This window comes from Procambarus clarkii, chromosome 5 (genome assembly GCF_040958095.1).
Source record: "Procambarus clarkii isolate CNS0578487 chromosome 5, FALCON_Pclarkii_2.0, whole genome shotgun sequence".
NCBI classification, from domain to species: Eukaryota; Metazoa; Arthropoda; class Malacostraca; order Decapoda; family Cambaridae; genus Procambarus; species Procambarus clarkii.
Window position 1 is genome coordinate 23,280,791 of NC_091154.1, and position 11,472 is coordinate 23,292,262.

At 40.3% G+C, this 11,472-nt stretch overlaps 1 protein-coding gene across 1 annotated transcript in view; it reads left to right on the forward strand.

Moving 5' to 3' along the window:
• The window catches only part of LOC138351316 (hepatitis A virus cellular receptor 1-like), a 33,022-nt gene extending 22,456 nt beyond the window's left edge, over nt 1-10,566 (forward strand). The window contains exon 3 of the mRNA XM_069302987.1: nt 10,556-10,566. Within this exon, the coding sequence (XP_069159088.1) occupies nt 10,556-10,566 (11 nt within the window). The remainder of the gene's footprint in view (nt 1-10,555) is intronic.
• Nucleotides 10,567-11,472: the final 906 nt, after the last annotated feature.

Sequence of the window (11,472 nt, forward strand, 5' to 3'; positions counted from 1 at the left end):
GGGCTCTATCATATCTACATTTGAAACTGTGTATGGAGTCAGCCTCCACCACATCACTTCCTAATGCATTCCATTTACTAACTACTCTGACACTGAAAAAGTTCTTTCTAACGTCTCTGTGGCTCATTTGGGTACTCAGCTTCCACCTGTGTCCCCTTGTTCGCGTCCCACCAGTGTTGAATAGTTCATCCTTGTTTACCCGGTCGATTCCCCTGAGGATTTTGTAGGTTGTGATCATGTCCCCCCTTACTCTTCTGTCTTCCAGTGTCGTAAGGTGCATTTCCCGCAGCCTTTCCTCATAACTCATGCCTCTTAGTTCTGGGACTAGTCTAGTAGCATACCTTTGGACTTTTTCCAGCTTCGTCTTGTGCTTGACAAGGTACGGGCTCCATGCTGGGGCCGCATACTCCAGGATTGGTCTTACATATGTGGTGTACAAGATTCTGAATGATTCCTTACACAGGTTCCTGAACGCCGTTCTGATGTTAGCCAGCCTCGCATATGCCGCAGACGTTATTCTCTTTATGTGGGCTTCAGGAGACAGGTTTGGTGTGATATCAACTCCTAGATCTTTCTCTCTGTCTGTTTCATTAAGTACTTCATCTCCTATTCTGTATCCTGTGCCTGGCCTCCTGTTTCCACTGCCTAGTTTCATTACTTTGCATTTACTCGGGTTGAACTTCAACAGCCATTTGTTGGACCATTCACTCAGTCTATCCAGGTCATCTTGTAGCCTCCTACTATCATCCTCTGTTTCAATCCTCCTCATAATTTTTGCATCGTCGGCAAACATTGAGAGGAACGAATCTATACCCTCTGGGAGATCATTTACATATACCAGAAACAGTATAGGTCCAAGGACTGACCCCTGCGGGACTCCACTTGTGACGTCTCGCCAATCTGAGACCTCACCCCTCACACAGACTCGTTGTCTCCTGTTGCTTAGGTATTCCTCTATCCACCGGAGTACCTTCCCTCTCACTCCAGCCTGCATCTCCAGCTTTCGCACTAGCCTCTTGTGTGGCACTGTATCAAAGGCTTTCTGACAATCCAAAAATATGCAGTCTGCCCACCCTTCTCTTTCTTGCCTTATTTTTGTTGCCTGGTCGTAGAATTCAAGTAACCCTGTGAGGCAGGACCTGCCATCCCTGAACCCATGTTGATGCTGTGTTACAAAGTTCCTTCGCTCCAGATGCTCCACTAGTTTTTTTCGCACAATCTTCTCCATCAGATTGCATGGTATGCAGGTTAGGGACACTGGCCTGTAGTTCAGTGCCTCCTGTCTCTGCCTCCTGTCCCTGCCTCCTGTGTGTGTGTGTGTGTGTGTGTGTGTGTGTGTGTGTGTGTGTGTGTGTGTGTGTGTGTGTGTGTGTGTGTGTGTGTGTGTGTGTGTGTGTGTGTGTGTGTGTGAGTACTTACTTATTTGTGCCTGCAGTATCGAGCTCTAGCTGTTTGACCCCGCTTTTCTAGTTGTTGGTTATCTAATGCAATGACTCCTGGCCTATTTCTCTATCACACCTACTTTTAAAGTTATGAATGGAGTGTGTGTGTGGTGTGAGTAGTTATGAATAGACCTTCACAATCTACTCCTTTAGGTCATTCCATTTACTAACTACCCTTATGTTAACTACCCCTTACGTTAAAGGAAACCTTTCTATCATGTCTGTGGCACATCTGTCTCAAGCTTCCATCCGTGCCCCCATTATTCTGTTGATATTTATTGTAAACAATTCCTCTGTTTCCACCTTGTCTATCCAAGTATTTTATACGTCTGTATCATGTTCCCCTCTTTCCCTCCTCCTTTCTAACGTCTTCAGGTTTAGTTCCTTCAGTCTGTCTTCGTACCTCATCCCTCGCAGCTCTGGGACGAGTCTCATTGCAAACTTCTGCACCTTTCAGAGCTTCCTATGTGTTTTTTTAAGATGGGGCTCCAGGATGGGGCGGCATACTGTAAGACTGGCCTCACATAGGCGGTATAAAGTGATCTAACAGCCTCCTTATTCAAGTTTCTTAGCTTTGCATCATCTGCAAACATTGACAAAATAGACTCAACTCGTGCAGTCATTTACATAAATGAGTAATAGTATGGGACCCAGCAGTGATCCTTGAGGCACCCCGCTTGTTACTCTACGCCAGGCCAACTCCTCGCCTTCATTCTCACTCTGACACCTGTCTGTCAGGTAATTCCTTACCCATGGTAGAGCGTTTCCGTCTACTCCCGCCTGATTCTAAGTTAGTATAGTAACTTTCCGTGTGGTACTGTATCAAAGGCTTTATGGCAGTCCAGAAAAATGCAGTCTGCCCATCCTTCTCTTTCTTGCCTTATTTTCGTTACCTTATCATGAAACTCCAGGAGGTTCGTCAGGCATGATTTCCCTGGTCTGAAGCCATGTTGTTGTTTACTTACAAACTTAATTCTTTCCAGGTGTGCAACTAGTCTTAACCTTATTGTTCTTTCAAGTACTTTGCAAGGGATGCTTGTGAGAGACACTGGTCTGTAGTTAAGTGCCTCTTCTCTATCTTCTTTCTTGTAGATTGACACCGCATTGGATTGTGTGCGTACTCATCTACTTGTACTCACCTAATTAGTAGATGTAGAAATTAGTAGACCGAACCTAACCTAATGGTTAGGTTCGGTCATATATCTACGTTAATTTTAAGTCCAATAAAAAGAATTGACCTCATATATAATGAAATGGGTAGCTTTATCATTTCAAAAGAAAAAAATTATAGAAAATATATTAATTCATGAAAACTTGGCTTATTAGGCAAATTGGGCCTTGCATAGTAGGCTGGGAAGTGCGTTCTGGCTACTAGGTACGACATATATATATATATATATATATATATATATATATATATATATATATATATATATATATATATATATATATATATAACTCTAACATCCTGATCTAACAGCCTCCTTATTCAAGTGACTTATATATATATATATATATATATATATATATATATATATATATATATATATATATATATATATATATCCGAAAATGTAAGAGTAATAATTCTAACACGAATCTTCTCAATATTTCTTATGTTTTCTTCACTGTCGGTGGTAATAAAAATAAAATTTTTCCGAAATTAATTTTTTAATTGTCTGACGCCTGAACGCGTTTCGTAATTCGTATTACATTTTCAAAGACTTAATTTACACACAAATTCTTCGTATTTATACTCTATTGGATGAGGTGATATGGTACAAAAGTTTTGGGTGAGGTGACAAACACAAGACAGAACACGAAACAATGGGTATAAATTGAATAAGTGAACATATGAATGGAAGTAACTGCAGAAGGTCTATTGGCCCATACTTCCTCTTGCTGCTTCCATGTTAGTTTGGGGTCTTCAAGTAGGTAGAATATAGTTGTGCATTAATTGGTTGTTGATTGCTGATGTTGACTTTTTGATGTGTAGTGCCTCGCAGATGTCAAGCCGCTTGCTATCGCCGTACCTATCGATGATTTCTGTGTTGTTTGTTAAGATTTTTCTGGTGATGGTCTGGTTGTGAGACGATATTATATGTTCCTTAATGGAGCCCTGTTGCTTATGCATTGTTAATTGCCTGGAAAGAGATGTTGTTGTCTTGCCTATATACTGAGTTCTTTGGGGCTTACAGTCCCCAAGTGGGCATTTAAAGGCATAGACGACGTTGGTCTCCTTCTAAGCGTTCTGCTTGGTGTCTGGCGAGATTTTCATGAGTAGATTGGCCGTTTTTTTGGTTTTATAATAAAATATCAATTGTATTTTCTGATTTTTGTCTGTAGGGATAACGTTCCTATCAACAATATCATTCAGGACCCTTTCCTCCGTTTTATGAGCCGTCGAAAAGAAGTTCCTGTAAAATAGTCTAATTGGGGGTACAAGTGTTGTGTTGGTTGACTCTTCAGACGTTGCATGGCGTTTTACCTTTCTTTTTATGATGTCTTCAATGAAACCGTTAGAGAAGCCGTTGTTGGCTATGACCTGCCTTACCCTACAGAGTTCTTCATCGACTTCTTTCCATCCTGAGCTGTGGCTTAGAGCACGGTCGACGTAAGCATTGACAACACTCCTCTTATACCTGTCTGTGCAGTCACTATTGTCATTGAGGCACATTCCTATGTTTATTTCGTTGGTGTAGACTGCAGTGTGGAAACCTCCGCTCCTTTCTGTGACTGTTACATCCAGAAAGGGTAGCTTCCCATTGTTCTCCATCTCGTACGTGAAACTCAACACAGAATTCTGCTCAAAGGCCTCCTTCACCTACTGCAGACATCTGGCATCAGGTACCTGTGTAAAAATGTCGTCAACATACCTGCAGTATATGGCGGGTTTCAAGTCCATGTCAACTAAGACCCTCTGCTCGATGGTACCCATGTAGAAGTTCGCAAACAGGACACCTAGGGGAGAACCCATGGCGACTCCATCTACTTGCTAATACATGTGCCCATCTGGGCTCTCGAAGGGTGCCTCTTTAGTGTAGGCTTGGAGTAGTTTTCTTAGTATGCTTTCTGGCATGTCAAGAGGAGTGCAAGCCGGGTCACGATACACTGTCTGCTATCATCCCGATTGTCTCGTCCACAGGTTCGTTGGTATATAGTGACTCTACATCCAACGAAGCTCTTATTCCCGTGGCCCGTGCCCCTGCGCAGTAAGTCGACAAATTCCCTGGGAGACTTCAAGCTGAAAGCACAGGGTACATAAGAAGTCAGCAACCCATTGAGTCGCTTAGCCAGTCTGTATGTGGGTGTGGGTATCTGGCTGGAGCTTCAAGTCTCCCAAGGAATTTGTCGACTTACTGCGGAATATTGCCAGGAGCAATGCAACTGGTATGTACAGGACGCCTTAATCCGCTTGACCATCACGACCGGGCATAAATAAGTGATAGCCGAAGCTATATGAACCACTTCCCCGCCGGCACTCGGATGGGAATCTTGGGCATAGCATTTTATCAAATCACCTCATTCTTTGGGGCACACATGAGGAACACAAATGCGAACAAGCCTGAATGGTCCCCAGGACTATATGCAACTGAAAACTCAATGAAGTTTCAGTTGCATATATGAGGTGATGAGGGGATTTGATAAAATGCTATGCCCAAGATTCCCATCCGAGTGCCGGCGGGGAAGTGGTTATATTACAAGTATAATATATATATATATGTATATATGTATATATATATATATATATATATATATATATATATATATATATATATATATATATATATATATATATATATATATATATATATATTATACTTGTTTCTCTCTTTTCACCACACGTCATTGCAATTTTCATTCCCAGTCTTTACGAGCCACTGTTGTAGGCCGAACCCTGTACTTCCTCGAAAACAAAATCCCCAAGTAATGTTCTGGAGCGAGTTGCAAAGTATTGAGTACCTCTCTCTCTCTCCCTCCCTCCCTCCCTCCCTCCCTCCCTCCCTCCCTCCCACCCTCTCTCTCTCTCCCTCCCTCCCTCCCTCCCTCCCTCCCTCCCTCCCTCCCTCCCACCCTCTCTCTCTCTCTCTCTCTCTCTGTCTGTCTGTCTCTCTCTCTCTCTCTCTCTCTCTCTCTCTCTCTCTCTCTCTCTCTCTCTCTCTCTCGTTATTTACTATTATCTCCTCCTCCTTCCTATAGTGCCCCAATTACCATATATATTTGAGAGTGTTGCAATACAAGGTCAGAGCACCACCCAGAATGTTGGCTGGAAATTATTGACTGCTTCCATGAGTCTTGTTTAGCATCACAAGACCCGGAGATGACTCCAGACTTTGGTCATTTATATTCAGCTATAATTTGTAACCTAACCTAACCTAATCTAACCAAACCTAATCCACTCTAACCTAATCTAACTTAACCTAACTAAACCTAATCTACTCTAACCTAATCTAGCTTAACCTAACTAAACCTAACGTAATGTAACGTAACGTAATCTAACCTAACCTGACCTAGAGTAATGGAACATTACCTATCCTAACCAAATCCCTAGTATCCTAATCTCACCTAACCTCCCCTAACCAAACCTAGCATTACTTAACCTAATTTAACCTAACATAATCATCCCAAATAAAGTCTTTCCAACCCAAACTAACTTAACCTTACTGAACTTAACCTAACTAAAGCTAACCTAAGCCTACCTAATCTGACCTATCCTAACCTGAGCTAAATAACCGATTTTATCCTATCGTACTCTAATTAAAGCTTGCAAAACTTAATATAACCAAACTACTATAACTAAACCTAAGCTAAATTAACACAACTTAACCTAACCTAAATTAACACAACTTAACCTAACCTAAATTAACACAACTTAACCTAACGTAAACTAACATAATCTACCCTAACCTAACGTAACCTAACTTAACCAAGACTAATGTGACTTAACCTAACCAAACCTAACGTAGACTAACCTAACGTTATCTAGATCAACTTAGCCTTACCAAACCTGTAAGAGACACCAACTCTCAATCCATTTATATGTTAAATTCTCCGCTATGCAATACTTGGGTTATTTAATTAAATGTATCACATTTTGGCGGCGATGGAGTGTAGCCCTGGATTAGGTTAGCGTATTTTAGGTTAGGTTAGGGTAGGTTAGGTTAGGTTAGCATTGGTTAGGTTTGGTTTGGTGAAGTTAGGTTAGGTTAGGTTAGGGAAGGTTATGTTAGGTTAGGTTAGGGTAGGGTAGGGTAGGGTAGGATAGGGTAGGTTAAATTAGGGAAGGTTATGTTAGGTTAGGTTAGGGTAGGGTAGGTTAGGTTAGGTTATGAGGCACAACTTTTCTCTTGTAAATCCATGCTGCCATATTATTACAGTTTATCCTCTCCAGATGTTCAGTTTTCTCATCCTGATAACTTCTTCCAACATTTTTAAAGATAATTCTTGCCAGTGATACTCATCTGTACCTTAGTGCCTCCTGTCTGTCTGGGAGTACTGTTGCCTTTCTACAATATTCTGAGGTTTCCTGTTTCAGGTGCTTTATTGAAACTTTAGATAGAAGTTGTCTCTGCAGCTGAGAGACTATTGATTGTGCTGCATCTAATTCTCCAGATGCTTCTTAATCTCCTTCACTGTGACTACGAGGTCATCCCATATCACCTGACCTTTGACCCCTCACATCTGGTGTCCACACTGGTTCTTCTGCCAAGACCTCTTGAAATCACAAGCACAATTAAATCATTGGAATGCAATTCATCTATGAGTAGATTTTGGGCTGTCTAATGAGATCGAACCTGCGTCTTTGCTAATTAAAAATATTCAAGAGGCATTCTTCAATAAATATTCTTTACGAAGCACATTAGTCCCTCATGAGAAAGTCAGTGTGGAAAGAATAGGGCATTATAATAGGATTTCAAGGATGACTTGAACAGGTTGCATAGCTGGTCCAAGAAGTGGCTGCTAGAATTCCACACCAGCAAGTGTAAGGTGATGGACTCGTACTCGAATCATCACAAATTTAAAATACATTCATTAAATAAAAATAAAAAAAAACTATTCAATGCAATTAACACATAATGATCATTGTGTCAATAACGTTGACAGTTGTGGGAAGGTAGTTTGGAGTTAATTATAGTGGGGACGTGAACTGCCCCCGGAGCCGACTCCCGCCACAATGGCGAGTGGAGTAGCGACGACATTTGTCCGAAAGGTCTTTGTGGTACTAAATTGTGAGGGAGCGAGGCGGTTCGTACTAGGACAGGTATGCACACACACACATATACATATACACTAACACCAATGTATGCACATGTACTCACCTGTTTGTACTCACCTATTTGTGCATGCGGGGGGTTGAGCTTTGGCTCTTTGGTCCCGCCTCTCAACTGTCAATCAACAGGTGTACAGATTCCTGAGCCTACTGGGCTCTATCATATCTACACTTGAAACTGTGTATGGAGTCAGCCTCCACCACATCACTGCCTAGTGCATTCAATCTGTTAACTACTCTGACACTGAAAATGTTCTTTCTAACGTCCCTGTGGCTCATTTGGGTCCTCAGTTTCCACCTGTGTCCCCTTGTTCGCGTCCCACCCGTGTTGAATAGTTTATCCTTGTCTACCCTGTCCATTCCCCTGAGGAGTTTGAAGATAGTGATCATGTCTCATGATCACTACCCACGCACCAACCCTACCTAACCTAACCTAACCTATCTTTATAGGTTAGGTTAGGTAGCAGAAAAAGTTAGGTTAGGTTAGGTTAGGTAGGTTAGGTAGTCGAAAAACAGTTAATTCATGAAAAATTGGCTTATTAGGCAAATCGGGCCTTGCATAGTTGGCTGAGAAGTGCGTTCTGGCTACTAGGTACGACATGTATATATATATATATATATATATATATATATATATATATATATATATATATATATATATATATATATATATATATATATATATATATATATATATATATATATATATATATATATATATTTATATTTTGTGACGATAATCTCTTTCAAGAGAGATTGAGCGTGCTCTTCCCTACATCATTACGTCGTTAAGTACAAGATACTATATAGAAGATACGTCCACCAGTATCGCCAAACGTTTTGCCCAGGAAGCAAATCGTACCATGCACACCCCGACACCAGCCACAGCCGCCGTAACCAGCAAACTGCTCATCCTCCGCCTGCCTGTTGCTGATTGGCTGATGTCTCGCCGCACCTGCACTCACGCCACCACCAGAGTCGTTGTCTGGGCAGCAGTACGCCGTACTCGTTAGAATATCTTTGTGCTCCTTGGAATTGACATCTCTCGCTAGTAGACTAAGCCTTGGCTTTCGTGTACTAAGGGAGGTGGCAGCTTGAAGCCAGTATTCCAGCACCCATTATTTAATTTATATTGCTATCAATATTTTTGCATTCTGGTCTTAGAGTAACTTTTCATTGCCAGTAATTATTCATGTTATTTTGTTTGTTGACCAGTGTTGAATTTTATGAGATTGTCTTTATTCATGTCTTGTTTTCTAGAGTAATTAAAATTTCATTGTTTATATACTTGTGTTTTGTGTGTCTTCCCATTACCTTACCACAGACGAAAGGACAAACTTTCTCTTTTTTTGTGTGTGTGATGTGACGAGGCCCTGCCCCCAGCTTTTGAAACAGCCGAACACCAACGCTTTACCGTCACAATATACACACACATATATATATATATATATATATATATATATATATATATATATATATATATATATATATATATATATGTATATATATATATACATCCAGAGAGAAATGGTAAAGGGAGCCTGAGGTTTCGGGTGATTAGAGTGGTTGTCAAGACCAGAGTGACTGAGAGAAACAGAGGGAGGGTGGAGGCCAACACCTGGGACCTGACCACCCGTCCCCTGGGAAACATTACCCAGAAGCAGGTGCAGATTAGCTTACAACAGTCAGAAGGAACAAGCGGTCAGAGAATAAGTATCAAAGAATAAACAAAAGCCTCAATGAACAAACACATAATATTGGATTATAATATTGTATTGAGACATTGTAACCTTCCTATAAGAGTTTGTTCTTAAACTGTTGTGCAATATTGTAGCTTAGGAGTAGGTCAAGTTTGTACATACCAGTACTAACATTGAGAAGATTGGGACACTGACTGATTAGGGAAGACTCAATTAAATTCCGTTCCACAAAACCATTGAAATTTGTAATGCTTTTTGCTCCATCCCAATTCATTGTGTTATCACACAAACTCGTGTATAGATACAATGCACTAGACGTTTGGGCAGTTCTTATACTATAACCATGTTGGGACAAACGCAATTGTAAGGATTTTCTTGTTTGCCCAAGATACTCAGACTCACAATCATTGCAGGGAATCGAATACACACAACCTGCTGTATTAGAGGAGTTTTGTACTAAATTGGACTTGATCGTACTATTAGTGAACACCAAAACGATATTAAGGTTCTTAGAAATTGGTATTTTAAGGTACTGTAATTTTATTGTACCAGACCTGTAACTTCACTGTACCAGTCATGTACCTGTAACTTCACTGTACCAGTCATGTACCTGTAACTTCACTGTACCAGTCATGTACCTGTAACTTCACTGTACCAGTCATGTACCTGTAACTTCACTGTACCAGCCATATACCTGTAACTTCACTGCACCAGTCATGTACCTGTAACTTCACTGCACCAGTCATGTACCTGTAACTTCGCTGTACCAGCCATGCACCTGTAACTTCACTGTAACAATCATAATGTTCTTCACAATAAGTTAAAGTAGGGAGGGTAGTAGTAGGGATGACACCCTATGAGTGATTTTTTGTTTTTTTGGCAATCACTCATACAGTGTCAGGGGTTACAGGTAAGTTTGGTCAGTCACTGATTTGGAATTAAAGAATTCTTATGAGAAAAATAATTTCCGAGATCTTAGACGTTTGTTAAGAGTTCTTAGGGGGAAAATAATTTCCGAGATCATAGAAGTTTGTTAAGGTTTCTTAAGGGGAAAATAATTTCCAAGATCTTAGAAGTTTCTTAAGAGTTCTTATGGGAGAGATTCAAAAATTTTCAGAGTTCAGTTTTATGAAATATTTCAGAGTTCGTGTAATCATAGAAATTTATTTACGAATTTATGACCGAAATTTGGAAAAACGACCATTTTGAGAGAATATTGTCATAGAAGTTTTGTTAAGAAAAACAGACATCTAAACAGTAAGTTTTAGTTTTTATATGCATTTACGACTGTTTCACCTGTAAAACTGAAAATTAATCAGAGACCATTTGTGGACTGATTTTCTTCAGAGTCGTTTTAGGACCGAAAAATTAGTCAGAGACCAGTTTAAGCTCAAATTTCATCAGAGTCCAGTTTAGGCCCCAAAATTCATCAGAGTCCAGTTTATACCCAAAAATGATCAGAGTCCAATTAACGATAGAAAATTAGTCAGAGACCAGTTCATGCCGAAAATTCATCAGAGTCCAGGTGTAAACAGAAATTCGTCAGAGTCTAGTTTTAGCCTGAAAAATTAACAGTCCTGTGAAGACCCAAAATTAGTAAGAGTCCATTTTCAGACCAATTTTCATCAGAATCCAGTACACGCCGAAAATTCGTCAGAGTCCACTTTAAGACCAAATTTTAACAGAGTCCTTGACAATAAATTGAACAATAAAATATAAAAAAGAACAAACTCAATTAAAGAAAACAAGAACAGATATGTTTTGAACTGAACACGTCATAAGAGTGAACAAAAAGTTATATTTGTTCCTTAATAATTTGTTCAGTTCACTTTCAAGAAAGGAAACTCATTCATGAACAAAAACTGAGGGAAACTTTTGAGAAATGTGATCACGGTAAAATATCTTGCAGAGAGAACACTTGTAAATTGCAAAGAAATGCAGAGATGTCAGACTCAGACTTCCACGGTGCGGGGCCTGCAGGAGTGAGAGAGAGAGAGAGAGAGAGAGAGAGAGAGAGAGAGAGAGAGAGAGAGAGAGAGAGAGAGAGAGAGAGAGAGAG